This window comes from Scyliorhinus torazame, chromosome 13 (genome assembly GCF_047496885.1).
Source record: "Scyliorhinus torazame isolate Kashiwa2021f chromosome 13, sScyTor2.1, whole genome shotgun sequence".
Taxonomy (NCBI): domain Eukaryota; kingdom Metazoa; phylum Chordata; class Chondrichthyes; order Carcharhiniformes; family Scyliorhinidae; genus Scyliorhinus; species Scyliorhinus torazame.
In genome coordinates this window covers 159,796,033-159,822,408 of record NC_092719.1, presented here as the reverse complement: position 1 = coordinate 159,822,408, position 26,376 = coordinate 159,796,033, and the positions used below count along the sequence as shown (strand labels likewise).

The following is a 26,376-nucleotide window of genomic DNA, read 5'->3' as shown; positions in this document are numbered from 1 at the left end:
GAGCAATGCAAAGAGCAGGGGTAACACAATTGAGAGATCTGTTCGTAGATGGGACGTTTGCGAGTCTGGGAGCGCTGACGGAAAAATATGGGTTGCCCCAAGGGAATGCATTTCGGTATATGCAACTGAGGGCTTTTGCGGGGCGGCAGGTGAGGGAATTCCCACAGCTCCCGACGCAGGAGGTGCAGGACAGAGTGATCTCAGAGACATGGGTGGGGGATGGTAAGGTGTCAGACATATATAGGGAAATGAGGGACGAGGGGGAGATCATGGTAGATGAGCTGAAAGGGAAATGGGAAGAAGAGCTGGGGGAGGAGATTGAGGAGGGGCTGTGGGCTGATGCCCTAAGTAGGGTAAACTCATCGTCCTCGTGTGCCAGGCTAAGCCTGATACAATTTAAGGTGTTACACAGGGCGCATATGACTGGAGCACGGCTCAGTAAATTTTTTGGATTTAAGGATAGGTGTGCGAGATGCTCGAGAAGCCCAGCGAATCATACCCACATGTTCTGGTCATGCCCGGCACTACAGGGGTTTTGGGTGGGGATGGCAAAGGTGCTTTCGAAGGTGGTGGGGGTACAGGTCGAACCAAGCTGGGGGTTGGCTGTATTCGGGGTTGCAGAAGAGCCGGGAGTGCAGGAGACGAGAGAGGCTGATGTTTTGGCCTTTGCGTCCCTAGTAGCCCGGTGCAGGATATTGTTAATGTGGAAGGAAGCCAAGCCCCCGCGTGTGGAGATCTGGATAAAGGACATGGCAGGGTTTATAAAATTGGAACGGATTAAGTTCGTTCTAAGGGGGTCGGCTCAAGGGTTCACCAGGCAGTGGCAACCGTTCGTCGAATACCTCACAGAAAGATAGAGGGAATGGAAAAGAAGAAGACAGCAGCAGCAACCCGGGGGCGGGGGGGGGGGGGGGGGGAAAGGGGGGAACTCAGAAGGACTCTCAGGGATGTTATTGTATATGTGTAGGTAGTTGGTATATGTAATTGTATATTGGATTGTTGGATTGTATTTTTGGAGAGTATTTATCTTGGACAAGGCAGTTGCCATTTAGTTTTATTTTTGATTTTGTTCATATATTATTTATTTACTTGTTTAAAACTGGCCATTGTTATTTATATTGTTTTATTGCTGTGTAAAGGAAACGCTATGTGCTGTTATGTTTGGCCAAAAAATCTTGAATAAAATATATTTTTAAAAAAACATAGATGCGAAAATACTTGCGAATGTCCTGGCCAAGAGACTGAAGAACTCCGTACCAGAGGTGGTCGCAGAGGACCAGACGGGCTTTGTCAAGGGTAGACAGCTAACTACGAACATCAGAGGCTGCTGAATGTGACACTGACCCCATCCGGGGAGAGAACACCAGAGGTGATCACCTCCCTGGATGCAGAAAAGGCCTTCGACAGAGTCAAATGTAAGTACCTCATCGAGGCACTGGAGCGGTTTGGGCTAGGGACAGGGTTCACCTCATGGGTGAAACTCCTGTGTAACTCCCCGAAGGCGAGCGTTCGGACCAACACCACCAGCTCGGAATACATCCAGTTCCACAGAGGCACCAGGTAGGAATGCCCACTATCCCCGCTCCTGTTCACCCTGGTAGTTGAATCCCTGGTGATCATCCTGCGAAACGCGAGAGACTGGAAGGGTATCTGAAGAGGAGGCAGACAGCACAGAGTCTCACTACGATCAGGATGAACGTACTGCCAAGGTTACTCTTCCTGTTAAGATCCATACCGACCATCATTCCCAAGGTCTTTTTTCCAAAAATAGATAAAATGATTAAGGTGTTTGTATGGTGGGGGGAGGGGGGGAAATTGCTAAAGGAATCCAGGAATCCCTAAGATAATACTGCAGAGGAGAAGAGGTATGGGAGGCCTTGCCCTCCCGAATTTGCAATACTACCCTTGGGCAGCCACAGCCGAGAGAATGAGGAGATGGGTAAGGGAACCGATCACAGAATGGGTGAGGTTGGAGGAGTCCTCCTGCACGGGAACAACCATCTGAGCCCTCGCCACAACAGCGCTTTCATCCCCGCCGGCAAAACACATCCAGCCCTGTGGTGGTAGCAACACGAAGAACCTGGAACCAGATGAGACAACACTTTGGTTTAACCGAGGTGTCCACCATGGCCCCGATCACAGGTTCCTACCAGCCATGCCAGAGGCCACCTTCAAGAGGTGGAGACAGCACAGGGGGCCGCTAGTGATCAGGGACTTCTACACAGGGGACAGGCTCGCGGCCAAGTCAAAAACTTTCTCTGCAAGGAGACGATGAGGTATCCTCATCGGGTGGAGCCGTACATGAGAGTGGCAGTCTTCCGGGCATCGGACCAGCCAGAATTTAATAAGGGGAAGAGGTCTGAAGCCCTTGCCGTTGCTTCCTTAATTATCCGCCGGAGAACCCTGCTCGGCTGGCGATCAGCAGCACCACCAACAGCTGCAGACTGGTTGGCCGACCTGTACCCCGATAAAACACAATGGTGGAGGAGCTACTGGGCACAGACAGTATGGAAAAAGGGAACTGTGGGGACATATACAGACAACGTTTAGAAAGGGCAAGAGCACCACTAGACGGAGCAAGACAGAAGTGGGAGGATGAACTAGGGTCGGAGGAAGGGTGGGGACTCTGGGGCGAAGCACTAAGTAGGACCAACTTCACCTCCTCCTGCGCATGGCTAAGCCTCATGCAGTTTAAAGTGGTGCACAGGGCACACCTACCAGAACCCGAATGAGCAGGTTCTTCCTGGAGGTGGAGGACAAGTGTGAACGGTGCCGGGGAGGCCCAGCCAACTATGTCCACATAGGCAGCACGGTAGCATTATGGATAGCCCAATTGCTTCACAGCTGCAGGGTCCCAGGTTCGATTCCGGCTTGGGTCTCTGTCTGTGCGGAGTCTGCCCATCCTCCCAGTGTGTGCGCCCGTGTGCTCCGGTTTCCTCCCACAGTCCAAAGATGTGCAGGTTAGGTGGATTGGCCATGATAAATTGCCCTTAGTGTCCAAAATTGCCCTTAGTGTTGGGTGGGGTTACTGGGTTATGGGGATAGGGTGGAGGTGTTGACCTTTGGTAGGGTACTCTTTCCAAGAGCCGGTGCAGACTCGATGGGCCGAATGGCCTCCTTCTGCACTGTAAATTCTATATGTAAACATGTTCTGGGCATTCCCAGGCTTGTCGGTTTTTGGACAGCCTTCTTCGAGGCAATGTCCAAGATTGTGGGGGTGAGGGTGGAGCTTCTTGTGGGGGTGAGGTTGGGCAGTCTTCCGGTATCGGACCAGCCAGAACTTAATAAGAGGAAGAGGTCTGAAGCCCTTGCCGTTGCTTCCTTAATTATCTGCCGGAGAATCCTGCTCGGCTGACGATCAGCAGCACCACCCCCAGCTGCAGACTGGCTGGCAGAACTGTAGGAATTTTTCCACCTGGAGGATTAAATACACAATCCGAGGGTCGGACGAGAGCTTCCACAATGCGTGGGAGCAATTCATCAGCCTATTCCAGGACCTGTTCGAAGCCAATAATGGATAGAAAGGGAGGGGGATGGGTGGATGTATAGGAACCACCAGGGCCACAGAAAGCAGACAGAAACAAGTGGGGAGGGGGGCAACCAGGTGGAGACCCAAGGAAATGCCAGGAGGGTACCCAGGAAGTGACCAACGCGGGGGCCAGAGGAAAGGGCCTGCGACAGGGCCCGAAAATAGTACGAAAGGGGTGGGGTGGGGGGGGAAACAGGGTGCCAAAAAAGAACAGCATGTAAATTGTAAATAATAACTGTTTCAATCATCTCCTGTACACTATACAGTGTATAAATGTAAACTTCAATAAAAATACTTATTAAAAAAGCTTGTTGTTAGCAGGAAACCAACAAACTGTTGTCAACTGCCCCAGCAGCCTCGGACACCCATACCTACAGTCACAGCCTCCGATGTCAGATCGGCCTTCTTGAAAGTGAACCCTCGGAAAGCAATGGGTCCTGACGGAGTCCCTGGTCGAGCACTCAGATCTTGTGCGGACCAACTGGCGGGTGTGTTCGTGGACATCTTCAACCTCTCCCTATTCCATTCCGAGGTCCCCACCTGCTTCAAGAAGGCCACCATCATACCGGTGCCAAAGAGGAACCAGGCAAGGTGCCTCAACTACTACCATCCAGTGGCATTTACATCTATCATTATGAAATGAAATGAAATGAAAATCGCTTATTGTCACAAGTGGGCTTCAAATGAAGTTACTGTGAAAAGCCCCTAGTCACCACATTCCGGCACCTGTTCGGCGAGGTTGGTACGGGAATTGAACCGTGCTGCTGGCCTGCCTTGGTCTGCTTTCAAAGCCAGCAATTTAGCCCTGTGCTAAACAGCCCCTTTATGAAGTGCTTCGAGAGATTGGTCAAATCCATACTCCCAGAACGTCCTGATCCACTTCAATTCGCAAGCCACCACAACCGGTCCACAACATATGCCATCTCGCTGGCCCTACACTCATCCCTGGAGCATCTTGACAACAAGGACTCCAACGTCAGACTCATATTCATTGACTACAGTTTCGCCTTGAACACCATAATCCCAGCCAAGCTCATATCAAAACTCTAAAACCTAGGACTCTGCTCCTCATTCAGCAACTAGATCTTCGACTTCCTGACCCATACGCCACAATCAGTAAGGATAAACAACACCTCCTCCACAATAGTCCTCAATACCGGTGACCCGCAAGGCTGCGTACTTAACCCCCTACTATATTCCCTATACACACACATTTTGTGTGGCAAAATTTGGCTCCAATTCCATCTGCAAGTTTGCTGGTGACACGACCGTAGTGGATCGGATCTCAAACAACAATGAGTCAGAGTACAAGAGGGAGATAGAGAACCTAGTGGCGTGGTGTAATGATAACAATCTCTCCGTCAATGTCAGTAAAACTAAGGAGCTGGTCATTGACTTCAGGAAGCGAAGTATCGTACACACCCCTTTCTGCACCAATAGTGCCGACGTGAAGATGGTTGATAGCTTCAAATTCCTAGCTGTGCACATCACCAACAATTTGTCCTGGTGCACCCATGTCAATGCTACAACTAAGAAAGCACAACAGTGCCTTTACTTCCTCAGGAACTAAGGAAATTTGGTATGCCCACATTGACTCTTACCAACTTTTACAGATGGACCATAGAAAGCATCCTTTCTGGCTGCAACACAGCCTGGTATGGCAACTGCACAGCCCAAGATTGTAAGAAACTACAGAGAGTCGTGAACACAGCCCAGTCCATCATGCAAACCTGCCTCCCATCCATTGACTCCGTGTACACATCCCGCTGCCTTGAGAAAGCGGGCAGCATAATCAAAGACCCCCCCACCCAGGTTACTCTCTCTTTCAATCTCTTCCATCAGACAGGAGATATAAAAGTCTGGGAACACACACTAATCAATTCAAAACCAGCTTCTTCTCCACTGTTACCAGACTCCTGAATGATCCTCTTATGGACTGAACTGATCTCTCCACGCATCTTCTCTACTGAGTAGCACTACACTTCGTATGCTTCACCTGATGTCTATGTCTATGTGTTTACATTGTGTATTTATCGTTTGTCCTACGTTTTTCATGTACGGAACAATCTGCCTGGATTGTACGCAAATCAATACTTTTCACTGTACCTCGGTACATGTGACAATAAAACTAAGGCAAATCAAAGAGCGCTGTAAGAGACAATTGAATACCTGCATGTTCACGTACTATGGTAATGAATAAAGAATCAATTGTATGAGATTTTATTTTGCGAGTCTTTGCCTGTTACGTCAGTTGACACCCTTGGGAGATCCGAAGGGTCAACAATCCCCAATTTGACTGGAAAACCACAAATAGCAGGCTCATCTACCAGTGGTCAGAAAATCAAAATTAAACTCAATTTCAGAACTTGGAATCTACAGAAACTCATGGGTAATGAGCAAAACAATCAACCAGAATTGAGAACTGCCTAGTTGCCCGTGACCTCAGGCACTTCATCATTGACGTCGCTGCCGTGCAAGAGCAGGCAAAGGGCAGCTGAGGGATGATGGCCATGGCTACACCTTCTTCTGGAGAGGAAAACACCTGGATGCATGGAATTGCATTTGCCATTCAGAACAAACTCGTCAACCAACTCTCGGAGCTCCCTGTCTGCATCAACGAGCGCCCCATGACGCTCCACCTACAAATTGCCAAGCACCAGCAGACAACATTCACGAGTGCCTACGCCCCAACCATTGATGCCAATGATGAGTCCAAAGAAGGCTTCAACTCCACTCTGGACATCATACTCTTCAACATTCTTAAGGATCATAAGATCATCTTCTTTGGGGATTTCAGTGCCAGAGTTAGAAAGGACTCCCAACTTTGGAAAGGAACCATCGAAAAGGAAGGAGTTGGGATTTGCAACTCCAACTGGGTTCTCCTGTTCACCAAATGTGTGCAACACCAGCTGGTCATCACTAACACACTGTCCCACCAAAAAGAAAAGTTCAAGACTTCTTGGAGACATCCACAATCAAAGCTTTGGCACATGATCAACTTTGTTATAGTCCGATCCAAAGATCAAAAGGATACTCTCATTACCAAAACGATGACCAGTGCAGGTGACTGCTGGACAGACCACTGGCTCATCTACACCTCTGTGTTGATCAAACTCCACCAGAAGCACCAGAAGATGAAGAAGCAGTTCAGAAAAAAGACCAATGTTGAGCAGCTTAAAGAACCAAGCATCTGAGTGAACATCTAAATGTCTTCTCCAAAATCCATTCTAATGAAGAGAAGAAAAACTGGAAAGAGCTGAAGTCAGCCATCATCACAAGCTATGAAGCTATGAAGAAACCAGCAGCTACAACACCAGGAATCACCAAGACTCATTAGATGGAAATGGCCACACCATCCAAGACCTCATTGACAGGAGGAGGAAAGCTCTCTGCGCCTGGCAAAACAACATAACCAGCAAGGCAAGAGCTCCTCAATCAGCCAAGGCAGAGGTACAAAAAATAACTAGGGAAATCAAGAACCAATGGTGGACCGAGGAGCTGCAACTCCTCACCGACATGCACTATAGCTTCTTCAGCGTCAGCAAGGCAATATATAGACCAACAAGGCTTCAAACCAGTGTAGAGTAAGGACAGAACTCTTGAGAGACAGAGGAAACATCAGTCTTCGATGGAGAGAACACTCCAAATAACCCCTAAACCATGGTACAATCATAGATGAGGACGTGTTTGAGGAAATTCCCCAACTTCCCATCAATGATGATCTTGGACTCCCAACAAGCGTGGACAAAGTCAAAGCTGCCATTATACATGTGAAGGATGGAAAAGCCGCAGGAGTGGACAGATTCCGGTGGAAACTTTCAATCTTAGAGGAGGAGAGATCACCTTTCATCTCCATCAGCTGCTTCTGACAATCTGGGACAGAGAAGAAATTCCTGCCGACCTGAGGGATGATGTGGAGATGCTGTCTCTGGATTGGGGTGGGCACAATAAGAGGTCTCACAACACCAAGTTATGTCCAACAGGTTTATTTGAAATCACAAGCTTTCGGACCTCGGGGATAACATAATTGCCACCATCTTCAAGAAAGGAGACAAAGTGGACTGTGGGAACTACAGAGGAATCTCCCTATTCTCCATCATCAGTTTTGTGTGTAGAGTCAAACAGAAAGTAACTTTATCTGCAACAAAATATGTACACAGCAGCAGTAGTTCACTACTTCCCTAATAGGATCCAAGCAGATTATAACAGCTGAGCAGATCATCACCCAAATCCTCAGTAGCTGTCTTCTACCTGTCTCTGAAGAAATCCTTCCGGAAAGCTAGTATGGCTTCCGACCGAACTGTGAACAATGGACATGATATTCATTGCTTGGCAACTTAAAGAGAAATGCCAGGAGCAACATCAACCACTCGACATGTCGTTCAACGATCTGACCAAGGCTTTTGACTCAATTAATCGGGAAGTACTGTCAAAGGCCGGCAGTCCAGAGAAATCCCTCCGACTCCTTCACAACAAGATGTTGGCGAAAGTCCTCACCAACGGTCGTATGACAGAAACACCATGCTGGCACAGTGGTTAGCACTGCTGCCTCACAGTGCTAGGGACACAGGTTCAATTCTGGCTTTGGGTGACTGTGTGGAGTTTGCAGTTCCTCCACGTATCTGCGTGGGTTTCCTCTGGGTGCTACGTTTTCCCCTCTGGGTGCTATGGTTTCCTCCCACAGTCTAAAGATGTGCAGGTTAGGAGGATTGGTCATGATAAACTGTCCCTTAGTGTCCAAAAAGCTATGTGGGGTTACTCGGTTATCGGAATAGGCGTGAGATTAAGTTAGGGTGCTCTTTCCAAGGGCTGGTGCAGACTTGATGGAACAAATAGCCTGCTTCTGTACTGTAAATTCTATGATTCAAGGTCAAGACTGGAGTCAAGCAGGGATGTGTCATCATCCCCACCCTTTTCTCCATCTTCATCGCCACCGTCCTTCACCTTGCCAAGAACATGCTTCCCTGTGGAGTGGACATTGTCTGCAGGATGGAAGAAAAACATTTTAACCTCAACTGGTTGAAATCCAAGAAAAAAAACACTGAGTTTGAGTATGCGGATGACATCGCCATCTCCACTCTCAGAAGAGAATCTCCAAGCCATGACTGACACATTGACGGAAGCATACTGAAGAATGAGTCTAGCCTCAACCTCAAGGAAATTCAAATCCTTTACCAACCCGCTCCAGGGCAAGAACGGTCTCTCCCTCCAGCCTGATTAATGGAGAAACTCTACAAAATGTGGAACATTTTTCCTACCTGGGTAGCCACCTCTCAATTAAGCCTTGATGCGATACGGAGATCCAACATTGTATCCAATCCACGAGCGCCTCCTTTGGACACCTAAAGTCATGGCTTATCAATCGCACAAGGACCCACAGAACCCATGACCAGTAACACAGAGCTTCTTAGGTGGACAATCATACTCATTAGCAAGTGATCGCTGACAAAGATGATACTTCATACACAAATGAGTCTAATGTTGGCTATTAACTGGGCAAAACCTGTACATCATAGCTCTGTCCTATTATTCTGAGACTTCAGTGATCTAACCAGTTATCCATAAGGTGGCCGTCCAAGGCAAAACCTTTTTACAGTTCCATTAAAAACAATTTTTTTTTAGAATACACAATTTTTTTCCAAGGCGCAATTTAGCGTGGCCAATCCACCTACTCTGCACATCTTTTGGGTTTCCGAGGCGAAACCCCCGCAGACACGGGGAGAATGTGGAAACTCCACAGAGTGCCCTGGGGTTGGGATTGAACCCAGGTCCTCAGTGCTGTAGGTAGCAGTGCTAACCACTGCACCACCATGCAGCCCTACAGTTTCATTTTTGTTGAGCCAGGAGGTTAAAGAGTGTTGTTAGTGTGTGCTCACCTACATTCTGGTTCAACCTGCCCTCTTTATCAATCAGCTAATATGACAAACAAGAGAAGTTAGTGTATGTTAAAATATTATGCAGGAACCTGATTGGAAGTAGATGCATTGCTACTCCTTTTTAGATCTTTCTGATATACAAGGTGTTTATTCTGGCAGGGTAATGTGAGAGCCATTCTCCTAGAACCTCCAACTTATATGGCAGTTTGATGGTTGAAAATGTTTATCTGTATTCCAGTCTTTATTGTACTGGCTAGCTTGTAATTCCAAGATCCGATTTCCAGATTCTTTCCCCCTCAGAACCTGAATTATGCCTCTCACTATCTACCATAATGCGTGACCGAGTTGAGCCACCTCTCTCAAACATCTGCACTATCTGCACTTTCTCTACTATTTCATTCATCCTTTAATTGGAAGGCAACAAATCGTCCTTATATTTAGGTTTGTGGAAGTGACTGACAACATTGCATCTTCCACTGCCACTGCACACCTAAACTTGACTCTTCTCCATTAAGCCAGCTTCTGAAATACAGTGACCTTGAACCGCTAAGTTTCCCATTACTTAATTCTGTTTGTTAATTTAGCCCTCTTACAAGACTGGCTGTACTTTTGTATAGCCAGCCTCAACAATATAATCAATGGACAGTTTTTAAACGAATGACAATACTTTTAATATTAACCATAATTTTGTTAAAACAATATTGATATAGACACTCATAAGCTTTTTGCATTATGAAAGAGGCAAAAACAGCAATATAAAGGCATTGCTATGGTTTTAGCTAGTCTCCTTTTTTTGTTTCCACAGCAACAGTGTTCTCTTGTGTTGTGCAGTTCTGCTTTTGAAAAGATGAGCCTGTTACATATCCTGCAACCGGCTACTGTACTGACCTGCTGCACACGGTTTAAAAACAAATTTGAATGGCTTATTTAAGAGGGTAACCAGAATCCATGAAAAGCTAAATTTTAACAGCCTTCTTCCTTGGCTGAACAGGGTATTTAATTAATCGATACATTCAATCTGGGGGGACGAATGGCTTTATTTTCGGTAGTGGTGAATATTGTAGAGACATGGGGAAATGGGGCTATCAGGCATAAAGCCAACAAAACTTGTTTGCAGATATAATTGCAATATAAATCACAATTTAATAAATTGTCTGAACCACCAGGTAAAGCTAAAACAATCGTGTCATTAAAGGAGTGGTGAAATATTCTTTGAAATTAGGTTGAGCATGTGAATCTTACCACATTCTACTGATTAAAAATGTTGTTTCCTCATATTTTTTTCCAACACATTTTGCAGAAGTATATGATGGAAACCACAATTCAGGCTAAAGCCCTTCAAGGTTTAACTTTTTGAAAAACTATTTCTACAGATATTTTAAAGTAATGGTATCTTGAATTCATCATAACCTCTGTACTGGCCCATCTCCAGTAAATATAACTGCATGAGTTAAAAAAGAGACCTAACAATAGATTGCACTATTTTAATTCTGATGAGTATTCTATCTGAAGAGTACGTATTTTTTTAGCATGTTAGATACAAACTGTTTCCTCTGCCAAATGCACTTCCGTTGAATATCAACAACCAGTAGAACATTTGATCTATTCAGACACCTATAACTTAGCAGAACAAACTTTACTTGAAAAACTGGGACAGTTTACACTCATATTTTTCCCATACAACAAAACATTCCTATAATGTTGCATTACCACAAGAGTTTAAACATTAGTTATTAGAAATAAATAGTTACTTTGCAGCACAGAACTTGCTGAAAAAAGAGGCATGACGTCGATTGAAGCTTTTCACCTCGTCTGCATCAGGACAGATGCAAGAAAACCTAATTTCGAAGGGAACAACAATTAATACTGCATAAGAAAAGGGTGCTGATTGGTTGGCAAGTGTACCATGATTGATTGAGGCACTGTCATGGACCAGGGAGCAGTTATTCCCCCAAGCTTCTATTTAAATACAAAAATAACAGGTCGAATCTGATCGGTAAAGGTACTGTCATGGGGAACTTTCCACTACAACTACAACACTAGCATCAAACTGGCAATGTGGAAAACTGGCCAGGTATATCCCTATCAGGGCAGCATGGTGGTGCAGTGGGTTAGCCCTGCTGCCTCACGGAGCAGAGGTCCCAGGTTCGATCCCGGCTCTGGGTCACTGTCCGTGTGGCGTTTGCACACTCTCCCAGTGTTTGCGTGGGTTTCGCCCCCACAACCCAAAGATGTGAAGGCTAAGTGGATTGGCCACACTAAATTGCCCCTTAATTGGAAAAAATTAATTGGGTATTCTAAATTAAAGAAAAAAGGTATGTCCTATCAACAAAAAACAGGACAAACCCAATGTAGCGATCAGTCTCTTGATCATCAGCAGGGGTCACAGACAGTGCTATCAAGCAGCACTTGCTCAAGAATAACTTGCTCAATGAAATCCAATCTGGGTTCTACCAGGGTCACTTACCACCTGATCTCATTACAGCCTGGTCCAAACATGGACAAAAGAGCTGAACTCCAAGTGAGGTGATAGTGACTGCCCTTAACATCTAGGCAATGTGTGACCATGTGTGACATAAAGGAATTCTAGTGATGATTTCTGGTGGTGGCCATGGAGTAAGCGGTCACACATTAGGTGACTCCCCCTCAAGGCGGATTTTTTCGGTCTTTTCCCCACCCGAAGGGTGAAGCATTTGAGTGAAAAAGGTGCAGGAGTACCTAGGGAAGGCTGGTGTGGCTGGTGGATGGATCCACAGACCAGGAGTGGGACAAGAAGAAAAGAGCTGCTGGAGCAGGAGAGTCTTCATGTTGCGCGACAGGCTAGGATGGCAGAGGGAAGGGGGCTGCTCTGCCCGCCCAGTGGTCAATGGAGCAGTTAATAGAGTTCCTTGATGGAAAGTTCTGCCAGCAGAAGAAAGAGACCCTGGAAGATCTGACCAAGGTGGTGGAACCGATTAAATCGGGGGTCCAGAGAGTGGATCAGAGGCTGGAGTCCCAGGGCCAGGGGATCCAGAAAGTGGAGGAGGTGGTGGGGAAGCACAAGGAGCAGTTGGCCTCATTGGTGGCTGCGGTGGGGGTGACGTGGGAGACCCAAAAGACGCTGAAGGAGAAGGTGAAGGATCTGGAGAATCGCTCCAGAAGACAAAATCTAAGGATCGTGAGGATGCCCAAGGCATCAAAAGCCAATATGCTGGAGAAGCTGAGGGGGGCTTTAACCCCTGGAGGTCGGCCGAGCGCACAGGGCGCTGAGAAGGAGGCGGCAGGCGGATGAACCTCCAAGGGTGATGGTGGCACAGTTACACCGCTTTCTGGACAAAGAGATTTTCCAGTTGGCGAGGCAGACGAGGAAATGCACCTGGGAAGGGAATGAGATGCAGGTGCACGAGGACCTGGGAGGAGAACTGGCGAAGAGGAGGGCAGGGTTTAACCGGGTCAAGGTTGCCGTATTCAAAAAGGGGGGGTGGTGAAGTTCGGAGTACTGTACACGGCCCGACTCTGGGTGATTTTCCAGAAGCGGGAGTACTATTTTGGCACACCAGAAGAGGCGATGGAGTTTATGAGGGACCATGGACTGGGAGGAGAGTGAGGACATTGAACTTTGTAGGAGTTTGTTCGTGTGTTTCTTTTTAAATAATTTATTTTCTTTAAAAAGTCTTTGATGGTGGTTTTTCAGTAGGGCTGGCTTTTCATGGGGGGTGGGGGGAAACAGCGAGAGTGAGTGCACCTTTTGTTGCTCTTTGGGGGGATGGTAAGGGGGAGGGAAGCTGGGGTGGTAGGGACGATGGAAGCCTTGGGCAGGCTAGTTTATGGGAGCAAAGTGTGGGGGGGGGGGGTTTATCAGGAGGTAGTCGCAGGGGAGGGGAGGGGGGAGAATGGGGTTGATGTTTTGTTTAGGGGTGGGGGAGGGAGAGTTGCTGACAAGGGTGAGGTTGATGTGTCACAGTTGGAAAAGGATTGATGACGGTGGACATCCGAAGGTGGCCCGGGAGGCTCGCATGGCATGGGCCGGGAGCTGGCCGAAAAAGTGTCATGGCTAATCCGCAGGGGATGGGGCGGGGAGCCTCCCGAGCAGGCTGGTCACGTGGAATTTAGGGGGCTGAATTGGCCGGTCACAGTCACGTGTGTTCGCACACTTGAGGAGACTGAAGGCAGATGTGGCCTTTTTGCAGGAGACACACTTAAAGATAGAGGACAAGACAAGGTTGAGGAAAGGATGGGGGGGGGGGGGGGGGGGGGGGGGGGCGGGGGCAGGTGTTCCACTCGGGACTGGACATGGAGGGGTGTGGCACTGTTGGTGAATAGGCGGTGGCGCTCGAGGCGGGGAACATTGTGGCAGATTCGGGCGGGGTTGTTCATGATGGTGAGTGGGAAGCTGGAGGGGTTGCCGGTGGTTTTGGTACACGTTTATGCCCCAAATTGGGATGATGTAGGTTTTATGAGGTGGGTGTTAGGGAAGATTCCAGACTTGGACTCGCACCTGCTTTTTATGGGGGAATTTTAATGCGGTTATAGAAGTGAGCTTGGACCGGTCAAGCGTAAGGTCAGTGAAGTGAAGGAGTTGAACGAGTTTATGGGGCACTTGGCGGGGACGTGGGGGGATACTGGACCCGTGGAGGTTTGGGAGGCCGAGGGTGAAAGAATTTTCATACTTCTCCCATGTGTACAGGGTATAATCCCGGATCGACTATTTTGTGCTAGACAAGGCGTTGTTGGCGGGGGAGGTTCACTCGGAGTATTTGGTGATGATGCGCCGCATTGGGTGGATTTGCGAGTGGACCGAGCGGGGGCCCAGCACTCGCAGTGGAGGCTGGTTGTTCGGGTTGTTGCCGGAGGTGGTGTGAGGGCTGCCATTCGGGGTATGTGGAGCTAAATGACACAGAGGAGGTCACAGCCGCGATGCTGTGGAATCTACTCAATGCAGTGGTTAGAAGGGAGTTTATTTCAATTTGGGCTCACAGGGAGAAAACAGAGCAGGAGGAGATGACAAGGCTGGATGATGTGATTCTGAGGATGGACTGGAGATATGCAAGGCCCCGGAGGCAGGGCTGTTCAAGGAGAGGCAGAGGCCTCTCCAGATGGAGTTTGGATAATGTCTATGGGAAAGGCGGTGGGGCAGTTAAGGATGGCCAGAGGGGCAGTGTATGAGTACGGGCAGAAGGCAAGCTGGATGCTGGCCCATCTGTTGAGGAAGCAAGAGGCGGCGAGGGAGATTGGAAAAGTAAAGGATGATAAGGATAGGGTGGTGTTGGACCCGGAGGGGGATGAATGGCGTGTTTGAGGCATTCTATAGAAGGCTATACGAGCTGGAACCCCCGAAGCCAGGGTGGGAGGGGATATGGCGGTTTTTGGACGGGCTGGAGTTCCCCAAAATAGAGGAAGAGCTGGTTCAGCGATTGGAGGCCCCAATTGGGTTGAGGGAGGTGATGGACAGTACAGGGGCGATGCAGGCAGGGAAGGCTCCGGATCCAGACGGGTTCCCAGTGGAATTTTCTAAAAGGTTTTGAGCGGACCTGGGACCACTGCTGGTGAGGGCATATAATGAGGTAAGGGAGAGGGGGGGGATCTTGCCCCGACACTGTCGCAGGCTTCCATCTCCCTGATTTTAAAAAAGGACAAGGATCCGAAGCAGTGCGGGTTGTACAGCCGATATCGTAGACACCAAGCTGTTGGTCAAGGTGTTGGCCTTGCGAATCGAGGACTGCGCCTCAGGGGTGATAGACAATGACCAAATAGGATTTGTGAAGGGGAAGCAGTTGATGGCGAATGTGAGAGGCTGCTGAATGTAATCATGATACCTTCGGAGGGGCAGGAGGTGGAAGAACTGGTGGCGATGGGCGTTGACCGGGTGGAGTGGCAGTATTTGTGGGAAGTGTGCTGTCTCCACAGCCACAAGACTCCTCAACGACTCCCGCTTGGACTGATCTGTTCCCTGTAAGAACATTATTCACGACGCCCCATGCTGCTCTTGCTCATGTATTTGCTTTGTTTGGCCCCTTGTTCCGCACTTTACCCAATCACCGTTTGTCGATGTACCATTTGTCAATGTTCTCTGCTGATTATTCTCTTTGTCTACTATGTATGTACTGCGTATGTTCCTTCGGCCGCAGAAAAAACTTTTCACTGTACTTCGGTACATGTGACAATAAATGAAATCGAATCAAATCAAAATCAAATCAAAGTGTTGGGGTGGTTTGGTTACCGGTTTGTGGACTGGCACCAGTTGTTCTACAAGGCTCCAGTCGCTAGCGCATGGAAAACAGAGTGAGTTTGGTGTATTTTGGGATGCATCGGGGGACGAGGCAGGGGTGTCCGCTTTCCCCGTTGGTCTTCGCTTTGGCAGTAGAACTGTTGGCAATGGCGCTTAGGGCATCAAGGGACTGGAGGGGGGGCGAGCTCAGGGTCTCACAGTATGCCGACGACCTGTTGTTGTATATCTCAGACCCATTGGGCAGTATCGGGGATATTATGAGGATTTTGGAGGAATTTGGCCGGTTCTCCGGGTACAAATTGAATATGGGAAAGAGCAAGGGTCACATTGAAATCCAAAAAGGTGTTGGGCGTCTTGCAAAATATCAAGGTAGGTAAGTCCCCAGGGCCTGATGAGATCTACCCCAGAATACTGAAGGAGCAAGAGAGGAAATTGCTGAGGCCTTGACAGAAATCTTTGGATCTTCACTGTCTTCAGGTGATGTCCCGGAGGACTGGAGAATAGCCAATGCTGTTCCTTTGTTTAAGAAGCGTAGCAAGGATAATCCAGGGAACTACAGGCCGGTGAGCCTTGTGTCAGTGGTAGGGAAATTACTGGAGAGAATTCTTCGAGACAGGATCTACTCCCATTTGGAAGCAAGTGGTCGTATTAGTGAGAGGCAGCACGGTTTTGTGAAGGGGAGGTCGTGTCTCAGTAACTTGATAAGAGTTTTTCGAGAAGGTCACAAAGATGATTGATGCAGGTAGGGCAGTGGATGTTGTCTATATGGACTTTAGTAAGGCCTTTGACAAGGTCCCTCATGGTAGACTAGTACAAAAGGTGAAGTCACACGGGATCAGGGGTGAGCTGGCAAGATGGATACAGAACTGGCTAGGTCATAGAAGGCAGAGAGTAGCAATGGAAGGGTGCTTTTTTGATTGGAGGGCTGTGACCAGTGGTGTTCCGCAGGGATCAGTGCTGGGATCTTTGCTGTTCGTAGTATATATAAATGATTTGGAGAAAAATGTAACTGGTCTGATTAGTAAGTTTGCGGACGACACAAAGGTTGGTGGAATTGCTGATAGCGATGAGGACTGTCAGAGGATACAGCAGGATTTAGATTGTTTGGAGACTTGGACGGTGAGATGGCAGATGGAATTTAATCATGACAAATGTGAGGTAATGCATTTTGGAAGGTCAAATGCAGGTAGGGAATATACAGTGAATGGTAGAACCCTCAAGAGTATCGACAGTCAGAGAGATCTTGGTGTATAGGTCCACAGGTCACTGAAAGGGGCAACACAGGTGGAGAAGGTAGTCAAAGAAGGCATCCGGCATGCTTGCCTTCATTGGCTGGGGCATTGAGTATAAAAATTGGAAAGTCACGTTGCAGCTGTATAGAACCTTAGTTAGGCCACACTTGGAGTATAGTGTTCAATTCTGGTCGCCACACTACCAGAAGGATGTGGAGGCTTTAGAGAGGGTGCAGAAGAGATTTACCAGAATATTGCCTGGTATGGAGGGCATTGGCTATGAGGAGCGGTTGAATAAACTCGGTTTGTTCTCACTGGAACGACAGAGGTTGAGAGGCGACCGGATAGAGGTCTACAAAATTATGAGGGGCATAGACAGAGTGGATAGTCAGAGACTTTTTCCCCAGGGTAGAAGGGTCAATTACTAGGGGGCACAGGTTTAAGGTGCGAGGGGCAAGGTTTAGAGGAGATGAACGAGCTAAGTTTTTTTACACAGAGGGTAATGGGTGCCTGGAACTCGCTGCCGGAGGAGAAAGTGGAAGCAGGGACGATAGTGACGTTTAAGGGGCATCTTGACAAATACGTGAATAGGATGGGAATAGAGGGATATGGATCCCGAAGTGTAGAAGATTTTTGTTTAGACGGGCAGCATGGTTGGCGCAGGCTTGGAGGGCCGAAAGGCCAGTTCCTGTGCTGTACTTTTCTTTGTTCAAGTTGTTCCCGATTGAGACAAGAGGCCAGGAGAGGAGGTTAGGAGGGCTGTCGTTCAAGATGGTGGGGGCGAGATTTAGATACTTGGGGATCCAGGTGACTCCCCGGCGGTGAGCAGCTGCACAAGTTGAACCTGGCTCAGCTGGTGGAACAGATGAAAGCGGATTTTAAGTGGCGGGATGGGTTGCTGTTGTCATTGGCGGGGCCGATGCAGACAGTAAAAATGACGGTGCTGCCAAGATTTATTTATTTAAAAAAAAATATTTTTGTTCTCCTTTTTCACATTTTCTCCCAAATGTACACCCAACCAATAAACAATTACCAGTAACGAATGTAATGTCAATCCCCATATCAATAACAGCGATCCCATCCTCCCACCAAATCCCAAACATTAGCCCGCATGTTAACATAAACAAATAACAAAAGGGAATCAGGAATCATCCATAGTCAACATTAACACATACAGTCCCTCTCCCCTAACCCAACCCTCCCAGCCCCACACCTAACGTTCGATGTAATCCAATTCTCGAAAGTGCATAATGAATAACGCCCAAGAATTGTAGAACCCCTCCATCCTTCCCCTCAGTTCAAATTTGACCTTTTCAAGCGTCAAGAATTCCAGCACATCCCCCCCGCCACGCCAGGGCACAGGGTGGAGGAGTTGATCTCCATCCTAACAGGATCCGCCTTCAGGCGACCAACGAGGCGAAGGCTACAACATCTGCCCCCACGCACGTTTCCAACCCCGGCTGGTCCGACACCCTGAATATGGCCTCCCGAGGGCCTGGGTCCAGTTTCACATTTATCACTTTAGAGATTACCCTAAAAACCTCCTTCCAGTAATCCTCCAGCTTTGGACAGGACCAAAACATATAAACGTGGTTTGCGGGGCCCTCCCCCCACACATGTTCACACACATCTTCTACCTCCTCAAAGAGCCGGCTCATCCTTGTCCTTGTAAGGTGCGCTCTATACACCACCTTGAGCTGTATCAGCCCCAACCTCGCGCACGAGGTGGAGCCGTTCACTCTCCGGAGCACCTCACATCAGAACCCCTCCTCCATACCCTCTCCCAACTCTTCCTCCCACTTTGCCTTAATCCCTTCCAGCGGCGCTTTCTCCTCCTCCAAAATAGCCCCGTAAACCGCCGATACTACCCCCTCCTCCAGTCCCCCGTCGTCAGCACCTCCTCCAGCAATGTGGAAGCCGGCTCTACTGGGAAACACTGTATGTCCTTTCTGGCAAAGTCACGGACCTAAATGTATCTAAATATTTCCCCCTGCTCCAGCCCATACTTTGTTCCCAATTCCTTCAATCCCGCAAACCAACCCCCAAGAAACAAATCTTTTAGTGTCCTAATTCCTTTCTCCTCCCATCTCAATCCCACTTCCCTGGCTCAAATCTATGGTCCCCCGAATCGGCATTTCCTGTGACCCTGCCCCCAATCCAATGTGCTGGCGAAACTGCCTCCAAATTCTCAACAAAGCTATTGCTACCGGACTCCCTGAGTATCTCCCCGGGGCTGTCGGGAGCGGGGCTGTCGGGAGCGGGGCTGTCGGGAGCGACGCTGTTGCTAGCCCCTTCAATCTCGACCCCCTACCCAAACTCTCCTCCATTCTGACCCATTGGGAGTCAACCCCTCTGACCCAGCTCTGTACCTTCTCCATTGGCCGCCCATTAATAATACATCAGGTTTGGAAGACCCAAACCCCTTGCCTGCCTTCCTCTCTGCAGCAGCACCTTTCTAATTCTGGCCACCTTCCCTCCCCATATGAACGAGGTAATCATCCCTTTAATCTCTCTAAAAAATGCCTTTGGCAGGAAAATTGGCAGGCATTGAAAAATAAATTGGAATCACAGCAGCACATTCATTTTAACCGCCTGTATCCGATCCGCCAGTGACAGTAGGAGACCATCCCACCTTGCCAGATCAGCTTTCACCCTCCCCCACCAAACTGGGAATGCTGTACCTACGGAGCCCGCCCCACTCCCGGGCAACCTGCACTCCTAGGTACCTAAAGTGAGCCCCTGCCCTACGGAATGGCAGCCCCCCGCACCCCCAGCCAAGACACCACAAAATACTCACTCTTGTCTAGATTTAGTTTGTACCCCGAGAAAGACCCAAACACTCTAAGCAGCTCCAATATTCCCCCTATCGACCCACTCGGTTCCGACACGTATAACAGCAAGTCATCGGCATATAAGGACACCCTATGCTCTATTCCCCCCCGCATTATCCCTTTCCATAACCCCAAACTTCTTAACATGATGGCCAATGGCTCAATCTCTAGTGCAAACAGCAGGGGGGACGGGGACGGGGACGGGGACGGGGGGGGCATGGTGGAGAGGAAAGTATTCTGAGCTGATGTCATTTGTGCAGACACTGGCCCTCAGCTCTTTATATAAGTCCACAAATCTGCGTCCAATTCCAAACCGCTCTAGAACTGCCATCAAGTACCCACATTCTACCCGGACAAACGCTTTCTTGGCAACCAATGCCACAACCACCTCAGTTTCCTTCCACTCCGCTGGTACCATAACCACGTTCAATACACTCCTATTGTTCCAAAAGAGCTGCCTCCCTCTCACAAACCCCGTCTGATCTTCACCTATTACCAACGGGTGGCACTCCTCTAGCCTACCTGCCAGTACCTTCGCCAATATCTTTGCGTCCACGGTTAAAAGTGATATGGGCCTATACGACCCACACTCCGTTGGATCCTTATCTTTCTTAAGTAACAGGGAAATCGATGCCTGCCGCAAAGTTTGTGGTAACACCCCCTTACCTATCGCCTCCTCAGAGACCCCCACCATCAGCGGCACCAGCTTATTTTTGCATTTTTTATAATATTCCACCGGAAACCCACCCGGCCCTGCCACCTTCCCGACTGCGTCCTCCCAATCGCATCTTTTATCTTCTGCTCCACTATCGCCCCCTCTAATGTAGCCCTGTCCCCATCCCCTAACCTCCGGTACTCCAGCCCATCTAGAAATTCCTGCATCTCCCGGCCTCCCTCAGGTGGCTCTGACCTGTACAACCAGTTTCTTAAAGACCTGGTTAATCTGATCTGGAGCTACCACCAACTTCCCTGCCCCGTACCTGGACAATTTCCCTTGCCGCAGCCTCCTACGGAGCTGACCTGCCAACATTTTCCCCGCCTTCTTTCCATGCTCCTAAACTGCCCCACTTGCTCACCTCAATAGGCGGACCGCCTTCCTGGTAGATAGTCAGTCAAAGCTCGCCTGGAGTTCCTTCCACTTTTCCCCCAATTGCGCTGGGTCCCTATCTTCTGCAACCCTCCTGTCTACCTCCAGCATCTCATCTATTACCCTCTGACGTTCCAAACTCTCCTCTTTGTCTAGCCTAGCCTTGAACGAGATCACCTCACCCCTCACCACTGCCTTTAAAGCCTTCCAGCCAACCGCCTTCGACACCTCACCCGTGCAGTTAAAACCTACATATTCCTTGATTACTTTTTCACTTTTGTCACAGAACCTTCGGTCCCCAACAGTCCCACTTCTAACTTCCACCCTGGTCTCTGTACTATCCCCTTCTCCAGTATCATATCCACCCAATGCGGAGTATGATCTGATATTACAATGCCGAGTACTCCGACCCTTTAACCACAGCCAGCAGCGCCTTCCCCACCATGAAATAGTCAATCCGCGAGTGCACCTTCTGGACCGCTGAGAAAAAAAAAAGAGTACTCCCGCTCCCTCAGGTGCAGAAGCCTCCAAGGGTCCACCCCTCCCATTTCCACCATTAGCCCAGCCAGCACCTTCGCCCCGCCCATGGGACCAGCGAGCGCAGTCGTGACCTGTCCAATCTTGGCTTCAGCACCAAGTTCCAGTGCCCCCCCCCCCCCACTATCAGTTCGTATGTGTCCAAGTCAGGGATGGCCCCACACACCTTCTTTGTGAGTCCACATCGTCTCGATTGGGGCCATATACACTTACCAGCGCCACTAGCCTCCGTCCAGCGCCCCTGTCACAATCACATACCTACCCCCCTGATCTGCAACCACCTTCTCCATCTGGAACCGTACCCTTTTGCTGACCATTACTGCTCCCCCTCGAGCCCTTCCGTCAAATCCAGAGTGAAACACCTGACTAACCCAGCCTTTTTTAGGTCTCACTTGATCCTTCACCCTCATAAATGTTGCAACAAAAAAAAAAAGGAACAAAAATGCCAATCAAACCAGACAAAAACTTAAACTCTATAACAATGTAAAGTCAAGTAAGTTAATACAGGTCAGTGAAAAGAAAGTTAAAACAATTATACATTTTCCAGCTCCCCAATCACAGTCCACGATCTCTCTTCCAGCTCGACTCCTCACTTCTGTCCCAAGCCTTCTGCCTTCATGAACGCTCCAGCTGCCTCCATTTGGCGTTGTACGTCACCCTCAGCTTTGCCGGGTATACCATACCAAATCACAGTCCCTTGTTGTACACTGCCGCCTTCACTCGGCTGAACGCCGCTCGTCTCTTTGCCAACTCCACCGTCAAGTCCTGGTACATCCGAACTCTAGCACTATCCCACTGCACCTCCCGCTTCTGCTTCGCCCAGTTTAACACCTTCTCCTTCATGTGGTATTTATGGAAGCAGGTAATTACTGCTCTTGGCGGCTCATTTATTTTGGGTTTCGGCCTTAACGACCAATGAGCTCGGTCCAGTTCATGCCAGGAGGGGTCTTCACCCTCCCCCATCAACTCCGCCAGCATCTTAGCAAAGTACTCAGTTGGCCTTGAGCCCTCTGCCCCTTCAGGCAAGCCCACAATTCTCAGATTTTGCTGCATCGAGCAGTTCTCCAAGTCCTCGAGCTTTGCTCGGAGTCCTCTGTTGTCCTCCACCACTCTCCGCAGTTCGTCTCCCATCAAGGTGAGCTGGTCGCTGTGCTGCGACACAGCCTCCTCCACTTCCTTCATCTTTTCACCTTGTCCTCTCACCTCGGCTGATGTCTTTCCACACTCACTGGGGCAATTGCCTCCTTCACCAATGATCTCAGTGCGACCGCCATCTCCTTCCTCAATGCCTCCATATGCCTCGCAAACTGCTTCTCCAGCTCCACAGCCATCACCTTGATCATCTTTTCCACTGTAAGTAGTGTGGCCCCACCACGTGATCTGGCATCAGCCATCTTGGCAGCACTTTTACTGGTCCTCTTCTTTGGCGAAGATCCCACGTTTCCTCCCTTCTTCACAGCTGTTTTTGGCATCCCTTAACCACATAGTATTTTTCTCCTTCTTTCTTCAATCTCAAGATAAATAAATAATTTTTTAAAATAATTAAAAAAAATTCAAAAACAAGCATTCATTTTCAGCAGGGGCCACCTGGTGTGCGCTGCTCCCCCTCTACATTTGTGCTGGATTCGGGCCTCGCCTCAGGCCACGCCCTTCCCCCACCGTTCACTTCGGGCTCGACGCCCCAGCTCCTCCGGTCACGGGGCTCCCCACCTTAATCCAAACTGGCCCGACCCGGCGCCTGTCCCTCAGGCCCCAACAGCCGAAGAAATCGCGACCGCGAAACCATAGGGAAACCCCCGGAAAACGCTGAAATGCCGCGGACCAGCGGGAGGCCCTCTCCAGCACAACCGCTCCGCTCGCACGCGTCCTTAACCAGAGTCTTAAGGACTGCCATGGTTTATGTTCATGTTTCAGAACAAGGGGGAAGTTGGATGCGAGGTTTTGCGGGTGGCGGCGAGCCTCCCTCCACCATCAATGCAGAGTCCATCACTGTGTACCATCTGTAAGATGCACTGGAGAAGCATCACCAAGGCTTCTTGGACAGCACCCTACACACCGACAACTGCTACCATCTAGAAGGGCAAAGGCTACAGATGCTTGGGAACACCATCACCTGGAAGTTCTCCTCCAAGCCACACCATTCTGACCTGGAAATATATCGCTGCTCCATCACTGACACTGGGTCAAAATCCTGGAATTCCTTCCCTGACAGCACTGGGTGTACACCACATGGCCTGCAGCGGTTTAAAAGGCAGTTCACCACCACCTTCTGAAAAGCAGTTACGGATGGGCAATAAATGCTGGCCTAGCCATCTCGCGTATAATAATAAAAATCATAGCATTTCACACTTATATATGGTCTAAAATGTGAAAAAACACCCTAAGGGAGTTGGAAGAAATGAATGGTTGCATGGCATGGTTAATGATGCTGTAATCATCCCATGGTGCTTCCTAGATTAAAATGGATGTCAAGCCGTTGTGCATCAAGTTTTGGAGATGTGAAAAAAACTTTAACAGCTTGTATAAAAGTTTTTTTTTTTTTCTTTGAGTGTCATACCCGATTCATGGACTCCACAAGTTTCAGTTTATAATATTAATGGAGAACATGTGGGTTGTCATTTAAATGCACACACCTTCTCACCTCACCTTCGATAAGTTATCCTGCTGTATAAAGTTCTAGAACCAGAAGCACAAAATCGAGTCCTATATCATTTAGACACTAATGTTTTCTGTACGCATATTGGTAGAGGCAGAAGGCATGGCATGGGTAATCAGGCAAACTCAACATGGTTTTGTGAAAGGGAAATTGTGTTTTAACCAATTTATTGAAATTCATTAAAGTAGTAACAGGCATTGTTAAAGAGGAACTGGTGGATGCACTGTACTTAGATTTTCAGAAGGTATTTTACAAGGTGCCAAATCAAAGGTTATTGCAAAAAAATAAAGACATGATGTAGGGAATAACATACTGGCATGGTTACAACATTGACTAACTAACAGGAAACAATTGGCATAAATGGGTAATTTTCTGGTTGGCAGGATATGTTAAGTGGTATGTCTCAGGTATGCCTCAACTCTTTACAATTCATATAAATGATTTGGATGAAGCGACAAATGGTATGGTTGCTAAAAATGCTAATGACACAAAGGTCACTTGGAAAGTAAGGAGGCTACGAAAGGATATAAATAGGTTAGGCAAGTGGGCAAAGATCTGGCAAATGCAGTATATGTGGGAAAATTAGCAGTTGCCCATGCTGGCAGAATGAATAAAAAAGCATATCATCTAAAGGTGGGAGATTGCAAAGCTCTGAGATGCAGAGGGATCTGGGTAACTTGGTACATGAATCGCAAAAGGTTAGTATGCAGGTACAGAAAGTAATCAGCAAATCTAATAGAATGTTATTGTTTATTGCAAGGGGAATTAAATACAAGAATATGGAGATTCAGTTCCAGTTACACAGGGCATAGGTGAGACCACATTTGGAGTACCGTGTACAGTACTGGTTTCCTTATTTAAGGAAATATGTAAACATGTTGGAAATAGTTCAGTGAAGGTTTACCAGATTATCCCCTGGAATAGGCGGGTTGTCTTATGAAGAAAGACTGGTCAGGCAAAGCTTGTATTCGCTGGAGTTTAGAAGAGAAGAGACAACCTGATTGAAAAATGAGATCCTGAAGGGACTTGACAGGGTGAATGTGGATGGGACGTTTCCTCTTTTGGGAGAATTTAGAACTAGGGGCTATGGTTTAAAAATTTAACCGATTTAAGACAGAGAAGAGGAAAACATTTCTCGGAGGATTGAGAGACTTTGCAATTCTCTTCAAGAGGTGGTTGAGGCAGAGTCTTTGAATATATTTAAGGCAGAAGTGGTTAATAAGGGGATCAGTGGTTATGGGGAGAAAGCAGGAAAATGGGGATGAGAAAAATACCAGCCATGATTGAATGGCGGAGCAGACTCGATCGGGCGAATGGCCTAATTATGCTCCTGTGTCTTATGGATAGATTCTTGATAAACAGGGCAGTGAAAGGTTATCAAGAGTAGGAAGGAATCCCTGTCCGGTGGGGTGGACAGCGCCGTGGCTGCGCTACTGCTGAGACGGAAAGGCTACCAAGTGACCGGCGTCTTCATGAAAAACCGGGACTTGTTAGATGAACATGGTGCTTGCATGAGTGATCAGGACTGTGAAGATGCGTATCGAGTCGGTAAGATGCTTGACATCCCTTTTCATCAAATTTCCTTTGTGAAAGAATATTGGCATGAGGTCTTCAGTAATTTGGTAAAGGAGTATGAAATGGGAAGGATTCCAAACCCTGATATCATGTGCAATAAAAATATTAAATTTAAATATCTGTTGCAGTTTGCTGTGGAAATGTTGGGGGCCGATGCAATGGCAACCGGTCATTATGCCAGAACATCACAGCATGAAGAAGAAGTTTTCCAAAATAAACCTACTGGAATAACTGAAGATAGTTATAATAACCACTGCAAAGATGCTGTGAAACTCTTACAGGCAGCTGACACGAAGAAAGACCAAACGTTCTTCCTGAGTCGGATCTCACAGCACGCCTTGCGACACACCATCTTTCCTCTTGGTGCATTGAGGAAAAATGTTGTAAAGGAATTGGCAGCTGAGGCAGGATTTCACCATGTGTTAAAAAGAAAAGAAAGTATGGGAATCTGTTCTATAAGTGAAAGAAATTTTGAAAACGTTATTCTTGTGTACCTAGAAACACGACCTGGAAGCTTTGTTTCTATAGAAGATGGAAAAGTTATGGGGATGCACAAAGATTGGTTCCTATTCACTTTGGGGCAACGAGCCAGGATAAGTGGTCAAAGAGATGCCTGGTTTGTAGTAGATAAATGAATGAAATTAAAATGAAAATCGCTTGTCACAAGTAGGCTTCAAATGAAGTTACTGTGAAAAGCCCCAGTCACCACATTCCGGCGCCTGTTCGGGGAGGCTGATACAGGAATTGAGCCGTGCTGCTGGCCTGCCTTCAAAGCCAGCGATTTAGCCCTGTGCTAAACAGCCCCTGATAAAGAGATAAATACGGGTGATGTGTTTGTGGTGCCA

General features: G+C 48.1%; 2 protein-coding genes across 2 annotated transcripts in view; one reads left to right on the top strand and one right to left on the bottom strand.

The window, feature by feature from the left end:
* The window catches only part of LOC140387632 (prickle-like protein 2), a 385,150-nt gene that overhangs the window by 211,165 nt on the left and 147,609 nt on the right, over positions 1-26,376 (bottom strand). The window lies entirely within an intron of this gene.
* Positions 25,358-26,166, top strand: LOC140387779 (mitochondrial tRNA-specific 2-thiouridylase 1-like). Its single transcript, XM_072470910.1, has one exon. The coding sequence runs from the start codon at positions 25,429-25,431 to the stop codon at positions 26,164-26,166; it is 738 nt and encodes a 245-aa protein (XP_072327011.1). The 5' UTR covers positions 25,358-25,428.

Excerpts from the sequence above, each read along its gene's own strand:
- LOC140387779 (XM_072470910.1), top strand. The coding sequence starts at position 25,429 with ATGAAAAACCGGGACTTGTTAGATGAACATGGTGCTTGCATGAGTGAT.